Below are 21199 nucleotides of genomic sequence, written 5' to 3' on the forward strand. Positions count from 1 at the left end.
TAGTCACAGCCCTCTGAGAGGGGGATTATTTTCTCCCTGATAGCTCTTGCTGCTGCTGCTCTTACCTTCATCCTGCTCCCCAAGTGGGAGTAAAAAGAAAAGGAGGACTTGTGGCACCTTAGAGACAAATTTATTTGAGCATAAGCTTTCGTGAGCTACAGCTCACTTCATTGTATGCAAGTGGGAGTGTTGCTCTGCCAAATGATGGACCATTCTGGCCTTTACGCAGCTATTTCACTTAAGGTATTGTCTGCCTGGCAATCCAAGGTGTGATTGTTGCTTGGATAGACACATCCATGCCAGCTTTGGCCTGGCTAAAAATAGCATTGTAGATGTGGTAGCTTGGGCTTCAGTAACAAGAGTAGGTGCCCTGGGTCTCCGGGGTGCTTGCACAACCCATGATAAAGCCCATGCCATCCCAGCTATGCAGCTATTTTTAGCCATGCTGTATGGATAAAACTAGCCTGTATATGGCTCCACGAGCTGCATTCATACCTCAGATTGCAGATTTACCCAGAAAATGCATTGAACAAAATGTGCCCTACTCTTTGCTAATGCCAATGCTTGCAGAGATCAGGGCTGAAATCCTGGTCTTATTAAAGCAAATGATAAAATTTTCATTGACTTCAATGGAGCCATGTTTTGGGCAGAGTTTGCTGAAGAGGGGTTGGATTTTTATTGTCTTGAAAATTGGTATTAAATTCCAATTTAATTCCAGTGTTGTTTTTTATGTTAAGTAATGTGTGTACCTCCTAGGATGGACTCATGGGCGATAAAACACCAAACTACTCATTCAGCACCTTCAAAACACAGTGTTAATTACCAGGATTTCAAGCATTACTCAGCTAAACCTTAGGTCTCAGCACCACTTCTGCTGCCCCCTTTTTGAGTGGGTAATTGTCTCTAAGGATCAAATTTTCAAAAGAGGGTGTAACTTACAGTCCATCAACAATATAGGTACCCCTATTTCACTTACCAGACCCCACCTTTGTGCTAACACATGCTTGTACAAGAGAGTCCCAACTTATGCAGGTTGGACCTTGTGCTTACAATTACACTTCTGTACTCGCACATGTGGGGTTTTATGGGTACATGAGGTATACACCCATTATCCCAACCACTGGCAATTTAAATATTTTAATAGGCATTTTCCAGAAAGGACCTTTAAAGCCCCAAGAGGAACTGGGCTAGTTTTAAAGGCCTAATTACAGTTGGGGAGAAGTTGGTGTTGAAATCATTAACAGTGGAGATGGTAGTGCACGTATAGTTAAGGTTCCCCAACATTTGCCACTAAAAGACCCTGTTTTCAGTTGCTAATATCTTTGCCAAACTTTAACTATTCAGGCTGAAATTGTCCATGCCAGGTGTCTGCCTCAGGGTGAGATTTTTGCTGTGGCATCAGGTGCAGGAAGTGAGAGCAGGAAGACTGTCTCTCTTGCCAGGACAGCCTGACTAGCATGCAGAGGGGATAAGAGCCAAACCTGGAGGGATGGGGGTGGTAGATTGGAACGTGGAGCCTGTTGGAGGGAGGTTGTGATGAGCAGACAGGGGCTGACTAGCAAAGAGACCAAGAGCAGAAGCTGGGTGGGGAAATGCGAGTGGATGAGGAACTGAAATCAGAGGAGAAGCCAGGATGGGGAGACTGGGAATGGCCAGGCAAGTAGAATTGGTCGAGGAGTATGGAGGGGGAACTGGGATGAGGAGCCCGAGGAGGGAGACTGGGACTGGAATGAGGAGCCCGAGGGGTGAGGAGACTGACTGGGACTACCTGTGTGACTGGGACAAGGAGCCAGAGATGGAAGGAGTAGAGACATGACTGGGGCATGGATCAGGCTTGAAGGAATAGGGACAGAAGAGTCTGTGACCTCCCCTACAGTATAGTCCCCTCCAGAAACTAGAATGAAACCCAAGATTCCCGAGTCTCAACATTCCACTGCAGTCAGAAGATATCTGTGAAACCTACAGGCAAAATGTGTCTGTCGTCTCCCTCTGGTGCTGGTCCACAAAGAGGATGACAACCTGCTACTACTACTATCAATTTCTCTGTTAGCTCAAGTGGCAGAGGTCTGTGCTGTGCATCTAGAGGATCCAGCACCTCTGATGAATCCTGTAGGTGAAAATATGGTTCCACATGATGAAATTTCTAGGTGGTTTGTTTTTTATTTGTTTTGTTTTAATGCTAAAATTCCATTTAAAAAACTCAGGTAAAAGAAATTCATGGTTGCAAAGTTGAATGCTCAAAAGTTAGTAAATGCCAGAATTAAGGTTGTCTGCTGAGCACAGTGGGAGGAACCTATGCAACCTTAATTCAGCCCCTTTTTGCATATGCATTATGATACAGACATTAAGTACATGATCACAACCTATTTTTCTACGAGACTGATGCCTCACTAAGTGCACAGGATGAACCTGCGCTCGGGATGAATGAGGCTGTTGTCTGTATGACACCAGACTCATTTTTTGAGGAAGCTGGAATGTGTGTAGTGGATGAGGCTAGGAACTGGAGAAGGATAAAGGATGGTCTCATGATTAAAACGAATGATTACTGCCCTGGAGCACTGGAGCATTCCTGCCTGTGCCACAGTGTCCCTGTGTGATGCTGGGCAACTCACTTAAATCAGACTTTTTACGAATTGTGTGTTCCTCATTTTTTGGATGACTGATTTGGGATCTGATCTGAGTGGCAGTTACTGAGCACCCACAGCTGCAGCTGACGTCAATGGGAGTTGTGCTTTAAACATATAAACTGTTCTGTGATGTAACATACACTGAAAAATCAGGTCCTCGGCATCTCAGATTGGGCACCCAAAATTAGTGGGCAGTTTTCATAGGTTCATAGATTAAACAGTCAAGGGACCACTGTAATCATCTCATGTGAATTAGCTTTAATTTCTCTGGGTCTCAGTTCCCTATCTGCTAAATGGGAATATTACCACCTCACCTCACATTGGTGTTGGGAAAATAAATTAATTAATGTTTGTAAAGATCCAAGACTGTACCATGACAGTACCATTTTTTCCCATGCAGAAATTAATAATAATTATGTCTTTGAGACAGGGTTTGAATAGTATGCAGTAAATAAAGCCTAGTGGGACACATTGAATGTTGAATAGCTGCTCATTAACTGTGCACAAGAGGAGGCAGGAACCTGTGGCAAAAATATGTGATCATATAATTAAAGACCGCATAAGCAAAAGGGGGCTGAATTAAGCAAACTTAATGGTGTTTTAACATAGTTCTTTGTGTGTAATAATATACAGATTAGAGAACATGTAATACCAACATTCTTGTTTGTTATATATTAAAAATATTGATGAGAATTTGTTTTTGAATCATGAACTTGTATGAGGTTGGAGGATTTACTTTTTCCTGGGTTTAGCTAAGGCAGAAGGGAATGTGCCAGTTTTAGAACAGTGTTCTGTGTATAACAAAAGCCGTGATGCATGGTCCTGTAAGAATAGACTTTTCGTCAGTCCTTTTTGGCTAGAAATGTATGTAAAACGAACGATACACATCTAGGTAATTAGTCATGAGAATTAGATCGCAAACTGTCAGCTCTCTTTTCTTAATTTTGATCATGATATGATGATTCTACAGAAAAAATATTTTAATGTCTTTTTTTTTTTTTAATGGGAGCCATAGAGAAGCTGCTCTAGAACTGTTGGCCCATTCACAAGTATTACTACTAAAATGCTGGCAAGGCCTGGGTTATCATCAATAAATGCTGAGCAACCCTGACTTCTCAGAACACTTGTGGAATTTTAAGTTCATGAATGTTTAAAAAAAAAAAAAAGTTCTCCCATACTCCTGTTCTTTTTTTCCCTGTTTTTCAACACGTGCATGTGTGTACAAAGAGACACACACACACACACACTCACACACACACGTATGAGTCAATATCAGCCATTTCTACTTTAAGAAATACAACTCTTCACAGGTACCCTTAATGCAGCGTATTTCTGCTTATTCTTAGCATTCTCTCCCTTTCTTAGCAGCTGCACCCCTTCCATCATTTCTTTGTCTCCCACCTTCTCCTGCTCCGTACTGTTAAAGCACAGTCTGCTCAGCCCTGTACAAAATGCAGAGGATTATTTAGTTCTTTGCCCATTGAGAGTAAACAATCAAAACAGGCCAACAAGACAATACAGATACAACTCGGGATACCTACGGGACGGATGTCAGTACTGCACTACTTTAAATGATCAGGTGCCTAATCACACTGACAATTTCCATTGCTATTTTTAGGCTTGGTGGAATTCACGTAATTAAAAGAGGGATTTGAATCGAGAGAAGGTGGTCAGTTTGTGCCTCAGGAGCCAGTTTTCTAAGGGCAGTATGGAAGAAAGCCTGATGAGGAGTGAAGGCAAAAGAAGACAAGGGAGTGTGGGCAAAAAGTAAGAGGGAGGAAGTAGAAAAACATTAAGGCAGATAGGCAGGCAGGAATGGTGGTGGTGTGAGCACCTGAGGAGGTGAAGTGGAGAAACTTGAACTTGTTGTGGAAGGTGAAGGGAAGCCAATGGAGGGATTCAAAGAGAGGGTTTCATGGTCCAAGCAGCGGGTGAGAAAGAGTATTTTGTATTAGCTGTGGTAGTATTTTGAATCGGGAGGAAGGCAGTGGGGTGCAAGGCAGGGAGACTAGAGAGGTTGATAGATAACCAATAATAATCTATCAAGTTGATAGATAACCAGGACATAGACAAGTGGCTTAGCCATGAAGTCATAAAGGAATGTTTCTTTTATCTTACCTCTTCAGTTAGGATTTGGGCTTTACAGCAGATTGGTTTTCTATAATTTTCTCTGTGACAGATATAAAGACTTGCTAAAAAAAATGGGTTGAGATCTATAAAAAACACTTGGCCATCGTGGAATTTGGCTTTGCAAAGTATCAACTACAAAGCAAATTACCATATTTCTCTGCAGGGGTTTGTTCTTTCATATGAATTACATTTAATCTGACATACAACATGATACCGACAAGTAAACAAGCCCTCAGCCTCAATTTTGGTGAAGAATCTGGATGGTGTGGTTTTTGATCTCCTCCATATCTGTGTCTAAATCTTGCTGCCTCTTCCTTTGTCTCAAATATCCACCCCTTTCTGTCTGTTCAGAGCACTTGCCCAGGCCCTTATCTTGCATCTTGAATATTATAATCTACTCCTCTTTGCCCTTGATGTCTACAGCTGTTGCAGATGCTATCGCTAGACTCATCTGCCTGGCCCATTATGCTAACCACCTTTCCCTTCTCTGTACATGTATCCATCAAGTTACTAGATCTGAAAGGTAAGGTGGGGCTAAAAGGAAATGGCATTAAAGGTGTGGTTAAGAAGCTTGTACATTATGTGAAGGGGCTCTCCCTTCACTACCACATCATGTACAAGCTTCCTAACCTCACCTTTAATGCCATTCACCATTTAGTCCTTCTGCTCCCTCTCCCCCTCCCCCACCCTTTTCAAATGTAATAGCTTTAGTAATAACGACCTCCTGACTAACTGGCTTTACTTGCCTGCGTGACTGCTTTTATCCACAAATACCTCTGTGCTTTTTCCCAGGCCACCCCCATGTCAACATTTGTAAAGCTGTTACCTTATCCTATTTTTTATCCTCCCACCTTTACTCTGTTGCCTACAAATCACTACCATTTAGCACTACTTTGGCTGGCAAGCGCTTATTACTAGTAAGCACACTGTTATCACTAATGTATCCATGCACACCTGTCTGTGCTGTAACCTCACTCCCTTCCTGCTCTTGTTCATCTATTTGTTTGGCTGGATCTTAGATTATGAGTTCTTTGGGGCAAGGATTTTCTTTTTGTGTTACTACTTTGCACAGTGCTTAGTGCCTGTATAATGAGTCTTGATCCTTGTTGAGAATCCTGAGGTGCTACTGCAGTAAAAAAAATAGTAATTTGGTTGTGCATTATGGGCCAGATCTTGCGCCCAAGGAAAGCAGCTTTAATTTTGACCATAAATTTCTGCAGGAACAAGAACAACCCCTATGAGTAAATATATCTAAAATGAGTGAAAGACTGGTCTCTGGATAGTCACACAGTAGGAAAGAACAATCATTATAAATTAATGTCTGGCTTTATTGCTTTCTTACTCTGCTACATTAGCTACCTTAATTTTAAATGCTTGCAGTAGTTTGCATTATGTTACAAACTGATGAAAGCTTGGTCATATGTCAGTGCAACTCTGTGAAATAGAGAATGAAACTCATCTGAAGATGTTTGGGTGATATTAATTGATTTTTTTTAATGAATGCCTCCATTTGCAGGAATCTGCAATGCAAACAAGCAGTTATTAGAAAGTAATACATATTATAATTAGGGCAAGCTTTTAAAGATGCTTTGAAGTCCTAAACATTTTTGAAATTCAAATGTGGAATGCAAATAAAGGAATCTGCACAATAAAGGGACATTAAATTATGTCCCCCCCCCCCCCCAAAAAAAAGAATCACTGTTTTATAGATGTAAATATATGCCATAATTAGTGGTAAGTAACATGAGCAGGATGGTTGAGTTTATTCCTATTCTTATTTAAAACAGCTGTGGCATGAAAAATAATTCTGCTTCTCTTTGCAATATGCTGTAACAAACAATTTACCCATGTAGTCAGTGTTCAAAAATGGCTCATACGCATGATCACCCCCCTCAGTTCCTCTCCCTGTGCTTGCAGCCGACTTTCTGGACACAGACATTCTTTGTGTTCTTCCATCACAAAAACAGTTGTTGCTACTGTTTTTTCTTTTTGAAATATGATTGTGTGTGTGTGCGCACGCACAAACGAAGTAAAACTTGGAATCCCCTCTGCTCGCTCACCACTTCTGATTGGCAAATGATTTGCAGTTCATACATGTAATCTGGGATGTGGATTAGTCTACAACCAGCATGCAGATGTATTCAGAAGACATTAGACATGGAAGAAAGCAGCAGTTCCCCTCCCTTTCCTCCCCTCCTCCCCTGCTTTTATTTTTAAAACTGGGCCCACTCTGCACAGCGATCTCATGTGGTGCTTTTGCAGGAGTTCTTCACAAATTGATACAAGGGCATTAGTGGCTCAGAATCAATAATGAGTCCAAAGGGAAGAGCAGCTGGGAGGAGGAAGCAGCTTGGCCTGTCCGTCACAAGCCTAACCATGTGGCAGACCTGGAAGCAATTCCAAAGCTGCAATGTAACTCTGTGCCAAGGACCCAGATGCTACCATTGGAAAACATTGCTTCACAATTTGGAATCTCTGCCTTTGATCACTGTTCCGAGAGAAAGAGGAGAGATATAATGTGAGCATATGAATGACATCGCATTGCAGTCAGTAGGAGTTAAACCTATAGGTTGTTAACAAATCACTATACATTTAATTTTAGCTACTAAATGTTCATGTAAATTATGCTGGTTGCTCCCCAAATACCCCTATGTTACTAATAAGTGCTTTTTTCTCTCTGTTTGGCGGGGAGAATTTAGAGTCTTTCCCCGCAGTTGTTGCCAATGCTGCCTTTTGGTTAGCCGAACCCATTATGACACAAGCAACCTATCCCCTTCTTGCTGTAGAGACAGAGCAATGATCCATGTAAAGTTGTTGTTTGTTTGAAGCCAGTTCTGTTTCCATACGTGCTGTGATGCATCATGTCAAACACTTGATATTGTTGATATACAAAGTTTTCAGTGCTAGATGCTGGCAAAATACATTGTAGTGATGAGTGAATCTGCTGTATTGCATGCGCATTGCTGTACAAAAGGAACAAGCGCTTATAAGCAGGGCAGGTCCATCTCCTAAGACTTGTTCAGCGCTTTACAGTTCAGTGATAAAAGAAAACTCAAACATGAAATGCATAACTGTCCTTTTTATATGTAACCTAAAAATAATAGTTTGAAAATGTGTGAAGTTATATTTTTAGTTCATTGATCTTAACATTTAAAATCCAAAAGTGCAGCGTTTACACTATAAGCAGAAGATCATTGTATAAATATGATGATCAAAGTTTTTGGTGGTGGTTGTGGTTTTTTTTGCTGATTTTAAGACCAAACAGCAGCAGATATTAAATTACTCTGCCTTATTTCTGTGTCTCTAGACTTGTTATTTAGGCTTGAAAAGTGAGGCCTATGTGGTTGACCTTTTTGACAATATGAACACGTGAGGAGCATTTTAGAGATGACTTCTTATTTACTTTGGACATAAGTGAAGGAGAAAGGAAATGCTCTGATTATAAAACTGTAACTGTGGGGGCAGTTGAAATGACTATTTTTGAGAGATTATTACTATCATCCACCATGAGATAACTATTTTTTAAGAAATACCTGTTCTTAAGATATTCCAGTAGAGCAGCCCTGGCATGGTTCAATGGCTGTCACTATTTTTCATGTTCAAATATAACTCTGGACCAGCTAAGATGACAAACTGGTTATTACTTTTAGTTCAGAACAGTTTCTTACAGATCACCACGAACACTGTATTAACATTAACCAGTGAACTAATGAAAAACGTGCAAGAAACAAGGAGGAATAAAGATAGAATTCTCTTCTGTTAGTACATGACTATAGGACTGTTTGTGTTACTGTATGTGACTCTCAAGTGGCATCTCCACTGATTAATTTACAAAGCAAGCTTGCAGTAATATCAGACTTCCTATTTCTTCTCCCCGCCACTAATTACTTCAATATGTGCCATTATCGGCATATTGCCTGCAAATGGTTGTTCCACAGAAATGGAATGTAGCTTCTAAGTAGAATTTAAAGAATTGCTGCCTAGTTAAAAATGAAATAGTGAACACAAGTGACTTGATATGATCAGAAGTGTGGATTAACAAGCAGTTATTAGAATATGTAAACATATTTGTAAGCTGGGCTTTAAAAAGTAACCATATAAAAAGGAAGATGTCCCTGATCTTCCTGAACATGTTCAGAAAGTACCAGGAGAGATTTTTGTAGTAGTTACTTAAATCTCTGTTAACAATAAAAACAAAACTGGAATTAAGAGTTAAACAGTTAAACTGGTGGAAAGTACATCTGCCCACTGAAACTCCCACCAAAGATTCAGCTGATTCTTGGGCATTCTTTTACAGTAGTTGGCCAGAGATATGCTGTGACACCTGGAAATTTATTATTTTCTGAGAGGTTTAGTAAACAACTTTCTACATAATGGGGCAAATCCTGCCCATTCCCTACAGGCACAGAATATGTGACCGTTGCCAGCGTCAATGCTAGAACGAACAAATCTAGCTGTGAGGACTTCCATGGATGTGTTGAATCCCTGAATCAGCCGTTTTAGGGCTGATTATGAGGAGACCTTAAAGAATGGCTCCCAGATTATGAGGTGGCACAGTGGCAGAGCAGCTTCGCCAGCTGCTTCGCTGCTGCAAGCATTGGGAGGGAGAACTCCGCCTCTGACCCACAATGCCCCTTTCTAATATATTTAGTCATGCTGTGCGCACGGACTAGGATGTGGCTTTAAGTAAAGAAAAGGTAGCAGTGAGGCAAACAGAACCGTGATCTCTTCTTTCTCTTTAACCTGTGAGCCTCAATCTATGCTAAGATAGTGTGGTGATAGAGACTATGAGTGGCTGGATAGATGTTCACTCTGTGTAGAAATAGCGAAAGAAATATAATTATTTTTTAAAATAGTTTTCTTCCAGTCGGCCCAACTTCAGTAGGGCGCTTAAGCATGTGCCTAACTTTAAGCAAGGGAGCAATCCCATCTAAGTCAAGGGGATTTAAGTACCTTGCTGGATCAAAGCCATATTACTTATTATCAGGGATGGAATCCTCTCTCTATGGTACCCCCTCTTTTCTATCATCTCAAACGTCTTCCTTTGTGGTGATGGTGTCCTTGCTTTCAGAAAGGAAAAAGAAATACAATGGTACTGATCCTCTGGTGCAGACAAGCTCCTTTCAGGGCAGGATTCATGAAGAGGAAAAGATGGTTCTACTCCTTTTCTTCACAGCAGTCAACACATGGATCAGCCTCTGCCCTTAGTACTTGCATGCTGTTGCGGCTGGCCAGATCTAGTAGTCAGAGCCAAAATCCTCAGTCATGAGACAGGAGTCAAGAGTCAGCTGGGTAAGGACACCAGGAGGTCAGAAGCAGGAAACAAACTGGAGATCAGAACGAAGAGTCAGGAACCAGAGTTAGGCCAGATCAGGAGACCACCTGGCTGACAACGATCTACTCCCAGTCCAGGGACCACCTGGAAAAGTTCGTTACCATCCCCTCGACGGTACTTACCTTGCTGTGATGGTGGACTGACCCCGGGAAAGTCCTGGAAGGGGTTCCTGTCATCAGCACTCTGCACTCAGTTGAGCTGGTTTCGGACATCTCGCACCTCTGCTGCGGGGGGGGGTGGGGGCACGCCTCGGCACCCTCCAGACCCAAGGTATGTGGTCCCCAGAGGAAATGACGCTACACATAAACATCAAAAATCTCAGGGTGGTGCGCAGAGTGTGCACATTCTTCCTTCCTCACATGTCGGGCAGGGTGGTCAGAGTCCTGACGGACAACACAGCTTCGATGTTCTACATCAAGAGACAAGGGGAAGCATGATCCTCAGCCTTCTGCCAAGAGGCACTCTGTCTCTAGGCCTTCTGCATTGGCCATGGAATCCACCTAGAAGCGTGTCACCTTCTGGGTGCCAAGAACACGCTAGCAGATCACCTAAGCAGGGACTTTTCCTCTCACCACGAGTGGATAGCCGGCATGATCTTCCAGAGGTGGGGAACTCCCCAAGTGGATTTGTTCACCACCAGGCAGAACTGGAGGTGCCACAGGTTTTGCTCCAGACACCTTCCTCCTGCTGTGAGCAGAAAGCCTGATGTATGCGTTCCCTCCAGTTCCACTCATCAGTAAGGTCCTAGCAAAAATCAAGAGAGACAAGGCTCAGGTTATCATGATCGCCCCAGCGTGGCCTTGCCAGCACTGGTTCGGTACACTATCAAGCTTGTCAGCGATCCCTCCGTGGCCCCTGCCGAACGGACCGGACCTGCTGGTTCTCCCACTGTGCTGCTGAATGGGGCATCTCCCCTTCGCATTCTTCAGTGCAGTCGATCTTAGACTACCTGCTTCATTTGAGGAACCAGGGCCTGGCACACTCCTCTATCGGGGTACATCTGGCAGCCATTTCCGCCTTTCATCCGCCAATCCGGGGCAGATGGTGTTCTCCCATGACATGACCGTCAGGTTCCTCAGAGGCCTAGAGAGACTTTTTCCTCAAGTTCAGTCCCCAGCCCCTCAGTGGGATCTCAACTTGGTTCGGTCCAGGCTCACAGGTCTGCCCTTTGAGCCTTTGGCCTCATGCTCCCTGTCTCACCTATCGTGGAAGGTAGCTTTCCTGGTGGCGGTGACGTCAGCGAGGCAAGTCTCCAAGCTGCGAGCCCTGACCTCAGAACCGCCGTACATGGTCTTCTATAAGGACAAGGTCCAGCTCCGGCCCCACCTGGCCTTCATCCCCAAGGTGGTGTCTATTTTCCACATGAGCCAAGACATCTTCCTTCCAGTCTTCTGCCCTAAGCCCCATGAGACTAGTGAAGAGATGCGCCTTCACACTTTGGATGTAAGAAGGGCCCTGGTTTTCTACCTAGATTGGACAAAGCCTTTCTGTAAGTCGACTCAGCTTTTCATCTCTAGAGCTGACAGGATGAAGGGCCTCCTGGTGTCCATGCAGAGGATTTCTAACTGGATCACCTCTTGCTTTTGGCCCTGTTATGAGTTGGCGGGAGTCCCTCCGCCACCAATAATCAGAGCCCACTCGACCAGAGTGCAGGCATCTTCGGAGGCCTTCCTGGCACACTTCCCGACCCAAGACATCTGTTGAGCTGCGACGTGGTCCTTGGTGCACACGTTCACAGCCCACTATGCTATCACTCAGCAGGCCAGGGGTGACATTGGGTTCAGCAGAGCTGCCTTGAGATCTACATGTCTGTGAACTCATAGCCACCTCCAAAGGATACTGCTTGGGAGTCACCTAAGTTGAATGGACATGAGCAAGCACTCAAAGAAGAAAAGACAGTTACCTTTTCCGTAACTGGTGTTCTTAGAGATGTGTTACTCATGTCCATTCCACAACCTATCCTCCTTCCCCACTGTTGGAGTTTCCCGCAAGAAGGAACTGAGGGTGGGGGAAATTGCTATATTTATATACAGCATCCTGTATACCACAGCATATGCGTGCCAGTCCATGGGGCACTGGAGCTGATCCCCTACAGATACTTCTGAGGGAAAAACTTCTGGCACAGTTGCATGTGGCAAGCACACACACCTAAGTTGAATGGATATGAGCAACACATCTCAAAGAACACCAGTTACGGAAAAGGTAACTGTCTTTTCAGGACGAGGCATCAGCCTTGCAATTTCTGATTCCAGGGTGGTAGGTCAAGGTAAAGTTAATCTGGGAGAAGAATAGGGCCTACCGCAGCTGTCATTGGTTTAGGGCCTGGCTCTGCGCAGGTACTCCAGGATCTTATGGTCGGTAAACACTTGGACTAGATGGTGAGCCTCTTCCAAATAGCGTCACCACCCTTTGAAGGTGGTCTTAATTGCCAGGAGCTCCTTGTCAAGATCTCATAGTTTCTCCTGCGCTTGAGCTTCCTTGAGTAGTAGGCAATGGGGTGCAGTATTTGCTTGGGTCCAGGCCTTTATTAGAGGACTGCCATGATTGCCAAACTAGAGTCATCGGCTTCCACAACAAGAGCTTGTGTCACATCTGGGTGGGCCAATACTGGAGCAGTGGAGAAGGCAAGCTTCAACTGCTTGAGTGCATGCTGGGATGCATGCTTGGCCTTGGGGGACCAGTGGAACTGGGTGTTTTCCCAGAGTTGTGCATTTAAGGGCCTGACTTTTTCAGAAAAATTGAAAATGAACACCTGGTAGAAGTTCGCAATACCTAAAAATAATTCTTATGTATTGCACATTGCAGAGAGGGTGGGGGTGCTCAGTCACAAACAGCCTGGACCTTGCACAGATCCATCTTGATTCCTTCCAGGGACAGGATGAAACCCCAGGAACTCAGTTCAGGCCTGATCAAATGTGCACTTCTCAAGTTTAGCATAGAAACCATGGTTTTGTAGTCTCTCCAGGATTGTGCAGATATAAGTGGTGTATTGGTCCAGATCGACTGAGACAATCAATATATCATCTAATTACACTGCTACAAACTGGTCCAGTAGGTCTCATAGCACGTTGTTAATGAAGTGCTAGAACATCGCTTGGACATTCGTCAATCCAAATGGCATAACTAAATATTCAAAGTGGCCATAGCAAGTCAATAAGGCAGTCTTCCATTCATCCCCCTTGTGAATACAAATAAGGTCGTAAGTTCCCTAAAGATCCAGTTTAGTGAATATGTGGGCAGCTCCCATGCAGTCCAAGAACTCAGGGATCAGGATAGCAGGTAATGGTTCCAGATTATTATCTGATTTAGGCCTTAGTAACTGAAACAGAGTTGGAGGCTGCTGTCCTTCCTTTTTACGAAAAGGACTGGGGCATCGGCCAGTGAAGTTGATTTGCAGATGAACCCCCAGACCAGGTTCTGTTGGAAACATTCTCGCCATGCTGACAGTGTGGTTTCTGGCATTACATATATCTGCCCAAATGTTATCTTTGCCCCTCGCTGCAGTTCTGTGTGATGGCTGTAGTCCTGATGTGGTGGAAGTTTTCTGCCTTGTTAGCCTCAGAGACGTCAGCCTAGTTGTGATATTCGTGGGGAGAGTTCCATAGTTCACTCAGTGCAGTGGTTCTCAACCAGGGGTACGTGTACCATGGGGGTACGCAGAGGTCTTCCAGGGGGTACAGCAACTCATCTAGAGAGTTGCCTAATTTTACAACAGGCTACGTAAACAGCACTAGCGAAGTCAGTACAAACTAAAACGTCATACAATGACTTGTTTATACTGCTCTGTACACTGAAGTGTAAGTATAACAGTTTTATGCCCATTGATTTATTTTATAATTATATGGTAAAAATGAGAAAGTAAGCAATGTTGCAGTAATAGTGTGCTGTGACTGTTGTATTTTTACGTCTGATTTTGCAAGCAAGTACATTTTAACAGAGGTCAAACTTGGGGGTACACAAGACAAGTCAGGCACCTGAAAGGAGTATAGTAGTCTGGAGAGGTCGAGAGCCACTGCCCCAGTGGGTGCTTGAGCTTTCTTGGGTCTGGGTGCAATGTTCTCTGGTCCCTGGCCATGCTGTCTGCAAATGTCCGACGGGAAAGTGACCTACTTTTGTTCCACTCTGTATCTGTCACAAGGTGGTAAAAGTGCACTGCACAGGAGGCTACTGCCCCTTGCTCCTGCTTCAGGATGGCCTCAGCCATTCAGGCTCAGTGCAGGTAACTGAAGACAGTTGACATCAATTGGAGAAAGGCTGCCCAGTTGGACAGCATGGGGCTATGGCCTTTTAGCATGGGGGATGCCCAGTGTAACAGGTCTCCTGCCAGCAGGCTGATTACAAGGCCACCTTGGCCAAGTCAGATGAATAGATTTGGAGCCCTATCAGAAACAGACAGCGGCATTGGTTCGTGAATCCCTGTAGCCATCAGCAGTTCCCATCGAGCTGTTTGAGCAAGGGTATCATAGGCCCCTGTTCAGGCAAGATGCTGTAGGCTGTGTTTGCAAACCAGTGTTCTTGGCGCTGACCTGCCTCACTTGCTCCTGCACCTGCTGGTTGTCCAAAGTCAACTGTGCAACTTGAACCTGCAGTGCTTGATCATCCACCCAGCGGCAAGAGGCCCATTTGGGCAAGTCCAGTGCTTCTGGTGGCCGTAGATGTGCTGCTGGGTCCATCCTTCTTGCACTGGGCTTCGTCCCACAGGGTTAGGAGGTCCAGACAAGCTGCTATGGCTGAGTTGTGGGCAGCCAGACCTAGTAGTCAGAGCCAGAATCCACTGTCATGGGAAAGGAGTCAAGAGTCGACTGGGTCAAGATCCTGGAAGGTCAGAAGCAGGGGACAAACCAGAGGCGAGGAATCACAAGTCAGATGCCAGGAGCCAAGCTGAGTCAGAATGCCAGAAGATAAAGTGGGGGAAGCAGGAGCCAATAGTAGGAAGCGCAAGGCACACCGTCCAGAGCAGGCTAAAGCCAGTTGTTCACCCAGCTTCCTGTTCCTTCTGCTAGCTTAAGTAGGACCAGTGGGCCAGTCAGATGCTCTGGAAATCCGCCAATCGGACTGAAGGGGCAGGTGCTCGCAGGTGGGCTGGGCTTCCTGTGCCTCAGGTAAGCTACTGCCAGCAGGCTTGGAGTGTGGCTTTTCCCATAAAACTTGCAGGCCCAGACTTGAGGCCCATGGGTCATGATATATGCCACTTCCATTCACTTCAGTTAATTCATTGTCTGTATTCATGGGCAGAATTAGGGCTTGTCTACACTTACCGGGAGATCAATGCACAGCGGTCGATGCATCAGCGGTCGATTTAGTGGGACTAGACCCGCTAAGTCGACCACAGCTTGCTCTCCTGTGAATTCGTGTACTCCACCTGAATGAGACGCACAAGGGGAGTTGACGGGAGAGCGTCTCCCGTCGACATAGAGTAGTGTGGACCCCACGGTAAGTAGAGCTAAGTATGTCGACTTCAGCTACGTTATTCACATAGCTGAAGTTGCATAACTTAGATCGATCTCCCTGTAGTGTAGACAAGACCTTAATGGGCCTATAGTTAAGAGGAACAATGGGTCTTTTAATAATAGGTGTGCAATTGTTTTCCTTCTTATAGTTGAAGAAATTATCACTTCCCTAAGGTTTTTTACTGTTACACTGAACTTAAACCTATGAAAGAAATGTATTTTTATTTATTAAAAAAGAACACCTGAAGTTTTTCTCTCTCTCTTTAACTCTGTGGCAGTTATGTTTATAGACTTGCCTCTTTTCTGCCCCACTTTTGGTTGGTAAAAAGGGGGCAGGCTGGGAGTTAATTACTGCTCATTACTATGGCCCTGCTAGATGACAAAGATAATATTCAACATCTGTTACTTTTCCCCGCAGGCTGACTTAAACTGCAACATTCAAGATGATACAGGAGCATTTTATGGAGTAACTAGCCAATATGAGAGCTCAGAAAACATGACAATCACCTGTTCCACCAAAGTCTGCTCATTTGGAAAGCAAGTAGTAGAAAAAGTAGAGGTAGGATGCCCTTCTGAATGATGTTACTCTGCTGACTCATGATATTATAAGTACATTTCTGCCAATGTAATGGCAGTAAAAAATGGAAAATTGACTCTGATTTATTTTACTTATTACTCTTATCTCACTTTCCTCCCCTCCTCCCATCTTTCTTGAAGGAATGTTTTCCTTCCGGACAGTGCTTAGGTTAGTTTGAATTACTGTGCTTATGGTGACACTAGCGAAAGTAAAATCCCAGTTACTTACTGACTTAGAGTACCTCTTCCATCCTTCCCCTGGCAATCACTGGCAACACAGCAACGTACCTTCAGCTGGGGAGCCTGGAACTGATGCCAGTGCTGATTCCTGCATCTCCCAGCAAAAGAGCAATGAAGCAGAAATAAGTTTGCTCCCATTTTCGACTGGATACATCACTCTCATGACGATTCAGACTCACACTTGGCCAGACCTGTAACATATTGGGAACCCTACTAAGATGGCAAGCAGCTCCCACTCTCTAGATTTCTGGGTGTTTTAAATGTGTAGTGTGATGGCTTTCTTCCATGCCCACAGTCATTTAACCTGGTGAAATGCACACTTTCTACAAACACCATTGGCCTTTGGGTGAAAAATAAGTTTGCAACATTGTTTTTCCTTTGGGGTACAATGGCTGCTTTTTTTGGGTGGGTGGGGGGTAAAGGCACAGCACTGTATAGTTTAGTTGGCTAGGTATGGGGGGGGTGGGTCATATTGTGATGTTACAATGATGCATCTTTTGTTTAAAGTAGCAAAAGCCCCCACCCCCCCCATATTTGTTAGCTACATTGTAGTTGTTGCTCAGTGACTTCCAGTTTAAAGCTGTAATTTAAGCATTTATCAAGGCCAGCGGCTGCTGTGCACGCCCTACTTGTGCTGGTGTGGTCCCCATAAACGGTGACCACCATCGAACAACAACTTCTGGCATCTCCTCCACTATCCCGATCCCGGCTGAAGTCAGCAGCCCAAGAAGTCCAGCCAGCCATTAAGAACTATTTATCACGGTAACAGAGAGTTGGGGGGTGGAGGGCAGGAAAGCACTGAATCACAGACCCATCCCCTTAGTGGAATCTGTTGAGCCAGGTACTAGTCTATTCTCCCTCCTTCCATCACAGTTGACTCTCTTCCTCTGATGCAAACAACTGCTTAGTGAGTCATGTAGTAATTAAAATATGACATCAAGATATGGGTAAAATTGCTTCCTTTGTACCCAGTCATCTTTAAACGGCTTTAAAATCACTGAAGATCAAGTTTGCTGGGAAGTTTCTTTCTCAGTGCATTTATACTCACTTGTTAGTTTATACAGTCCTCATCCTCTGTGATTTAAAATTATAAACTTGGATATAAACCAAGATTACATACCCAATATATAATTTCCTAAATTAGGCTATGGAAGGAAACTTGTGTGATAAGACTAGCATTTCAGATCAACAACTCTACTTTGTACATGTTGTTGTTTCCAAACTAACAAAGAGAACCAACCCAACATTTTGCCTTCCCGCTGTTGATCACTGTAGAAATATGTTTGTTGGTAAATAGTCTTTAAATGTTTTTCATTTTCTATTTAGACGGAATATGCAAGGTTTGAGAATGGCCGGTTTGTGTACAGAATAAACCGCTCTCCAATGTGTGAATATATGATCAACTTCATACACAAGCTCAAGCATTTACCGGAGAAATATATGATGAACAGTGTATTGGAAAATTTTACAATTTTGTTGGTAAGCATTCACTATTCTTTACTGACTGAGTCTAAAATATGTTCTGTTTTGGCAGGGATCAATTAACTTGGAAATTAAGGACCAGACTCTGAAATCATTACTTATACAAGGCCAAGTGGTCCTATTGACTTCAGTAAAACTATTCACAGAGTTAGGTCCTTTTCAACCTGAGGAAAAGTGATAGAGTCTAGTCTCATTGTTTCCCAAAAGTGCAGGTCTCAGTCCTGTGGGAGGACACAAAAGGCTTGTTGGGGTGAGAGCATGAACAGCCTCTCAGTTGTTTTCCAGAGTCTCAGCTTACTTTTTTTCATATGTTTTAAAGTAAGTTTTATGATTGCAAAGAAAACCCGCAAAACAGAACCCGGGTATAAACAGTGCAGCGATGTTTGCCTTAATTTGCAGAGAGCCTGAAACAAAAGCTCTATGGTGTAAAGTTTTCATTTCATTTCAGTGGATGCTAACTCAGTTGCCAGTGGTGATACTTTAAATGTCAACATTGTTAACTATTTCAATACTCATCAAAGCATGTAAGAAAGGAGAGGAGTAGCACAGTATGAAGATCTAAAATGTGGGCAGGCTTTTAACAACACATTTTGAGACTGGACAGGGTATAGTCAATTTCATTTGCCTAAAGTGGGTCTCAGCTTTCTAAAGTTTGAGAAACACCAAGTTACAATTATATTTTCTTCTCTTTTCAAGCCTACCATACCTTTTGGTGCAAATCCTTTTTTCCAAGTTTATAACACCACTGTCTACCTTTTCTCTCCCTCCCGTCCCGTCCCCTCCCCGTTCCCAATAGGTTGTAACAAACAGGGATACACAAGAAACCCTACTCTGCATGGCTTGTGTATTTGAAGTTTCGAACAGTGAACATGGAGCACAACATCATATCTACAGGCTTGTAAAGGACTGAGCAGTTATTTATATATACACTTCATTACACTTCTTTTCTTTATCAAAAACACAGACTGTAAACCTCAACACTAAATGGCAGTGCCTCTGGCCCAGCTTTCACCCGCATTTTTCTAAATCCTGTTTTAGTGAAGTCATTTTTAATGTGTTCATATATAATTGTAGCTGTGAAATTCTGGTACAGTTGTAAAAAATTATTTCTAAAACTAAGTGTTCTGCAAATTTGTAAACGACAGTTCTTTGGGAAGACTGTATTTAAGAGCTGAATGCCTTTGTCTGTGGAGGCCTCTTTTTAATTGTGATAGAAAAATGTAAGACAGAGCATTTGCCGTGGGGAAAACTTAACAGCATTTATAAGAATTTATTTAGGGTTTTGTTTTGTTTTTTTCCAAAATAAAATACTTATTTTACGATGCAAGGGAAATGGAAATGAATCTTTAACTATAACTGTAAATTAGTACACAAAGTTAATAATCTGTATAGAATTATCTTTGTAACTAATTAGAGTGGAAGATACGGACGAATGTAATTCGCTAAATTATTTTTTAAAATGAAACATTTTTTCTGTTTGAAACCAAATGATAAATATAGCCTTAAGAAATGCCTGATAGAAACAAGCAGGTCCTAAAATTAGGCAAATTTTGTATTTTTTTCTCAATGTTAAAACTAATCTTCTAATTCATTAAACTTTCCAACAGGTATTGCAGAGAAAGAGAACGTCATCCCTTATACTTAACGTATCTAGTGTATTTTTAAAAATATAAAGTTGTGTTGTACTAATATGGAAATTTGATTATTTAATGAAAAACTGATGGCTCATTTTGCAATAAGTAGGTAAATACTGAAAATTTAGACTTACATTGTATGTAGTCTTGTGTGTGCGGTTATATTTTATACGGACAACTATATTTTCTGTTGAGTGAAAAATTTGCAATACCGAAATTAACAAACATAGGGGGAAACAATTGATATTATTACTGCTTTGTGAATAATCTGTAAATTGCAAGCGAGAAAAAGTAGTGCGGTTGAGAGAAGAATATATAGGTCAGTAAAAGCCTCATCAGCTTTAATGTCGTAGGGATGCTAGAAAATCACAACCATCATCAGGCAAAACAGATTCGAAGGGTTATGTTCTTCCTCTTCTCATTCTTAAGGTTTTTCCGTCACATATATTATCCCAGTTCTGTCTCCAGTCTCAAACAGGACATGGTGCATTTAGTACTAGTAGGCAGGGCATGTGGGACACACCCATCAGTACCACTTAGGGTTTGAGTGCCTTTCACATCCAGAATACACAGATGTGCAGTGTTCATCCCTCTGATTAATAAACTGAAAAGTAGGTAATTCAGAGAAGATTCTATTATAGAGTGAATTGAAGAGATTTTAATACTAATAAGGATTAAAAATGTGGTCATGGGTGTGAATAGTTTTCTGGGAGACACACACGTGTCCTGTGTTCTCTGATTCTTATTGGCACGGCCTGTCCTTAGTATTACTCAGCCTCTCCTCTGCCATCCGTTCAACCACTGCCTTTTCACTGCCCCATTCAATGTTAATATTAAAAGTATTGGGAGGAGAAATGGGTTTTAATGGGAAATAACTAGGCTAAATCCAATGCAAACCACAAATCCTAACAGGACATATGAAACATCGGTTACAAGATAAGATGCATGGCTGCTGCAAACTTCCAATAATCATATGTATCAGGGGCTCGGTAAGTCTTGGGGAGCCATGACTAGGGCACAGAAATTTGTTCAACAGTTCCCCTCTCAGCTGCAGTTTTCAGGCATGTGCCTATGTGTAATTAGAAGCTTGAATTTGCCCCCAGGTATAATATATTGGTTACAGTTTTAATTTTTTTGACACTGTCATTCTAAAACGTGCCCTCAGTTATAGCCACATAAATATAGATGAATAGTCTTAGTCAGCATACCAGCTGGAAGAGCAATCAGTATTTGTCATGTGCAGCAAGTTGTCAGTTGTTGTATGCTTGCCTTTCATTGTGTTAATCTTTAATACTGTTAGGATTTACATTAGAGAAAGAGGCCAGCATCGGGGGGCGGGGGGGGGTTGAAATTCCTTAGGCTATAAAACCTCTGATCTGTCTAACTATAAAAGGTGGGTGATTGCTGTGATGTCTAGCTGTCATATTATCCACTTGGGGATATTAGAGCTGATGAATCTTTTAGTTTATATTTTGGGAAGCATAAAATGTGATGTCCATGTCATGAGGTCTCTTCATACGTTTATAACACTAACAATCACATCAGGAAAAGCACTGCATTGTAACAGCCTAACGGTAGCCCTTTATTCTAAGCACTTGGTGTTACAAGTCAAAAACTACTTCTTTTGTTTTGTTCTAAAGTTGTCTCTTATTTAGGTTTTCGAATTGTGGTTTTGATGGATTTTTTTATAACAAATTCTTTGAGGAGTATAAAATATAGAATTCA

At 42.8% G+C, this 21199-nt stretch overlaps 1 protein-coding gene across 1 annotated transcript in view; it reads left to right on the top strand.

Moving 5' to 3' along the window:
- The window catches only part of TEAD1 (TEA domain transcription factor 1), a 44250-nt gene extending 25500 nt beyond the window's left edge, over positions 1–18750 (top strand). Inside the window, exons 6-8 of the mRNA XM_077820107.1 lie at positions 15961–16101; positions 17685–17837; positions 18637–18750. Of these exons, the coding sequence (XP_077676233.1) occupies positions 15961–16101; positions 17685–17837; positions 18637–18750 (408 nt within the window). The remainder of the gene's footprint in view (positions 1–15960; positions 16102–17684; positions 17838–18636) is intronic.
- Positions 18751–21199: the final 2449 nt, after the last annotated feature.

Source organism: Eretmochelys imbricata, chromosome 6 (genome assembly GCF_965152235.1).
Source record: "Eretmochelys imbricata isolate rEreImb1 chromosome 6, rEreImb1.hap1, whole genome shotgun sequence".
NCBI lineage: Eukaryota > Metazoa > Chordata > Testudines > Cheloniidae > Eretmochelys > Eretmochelys imbricata.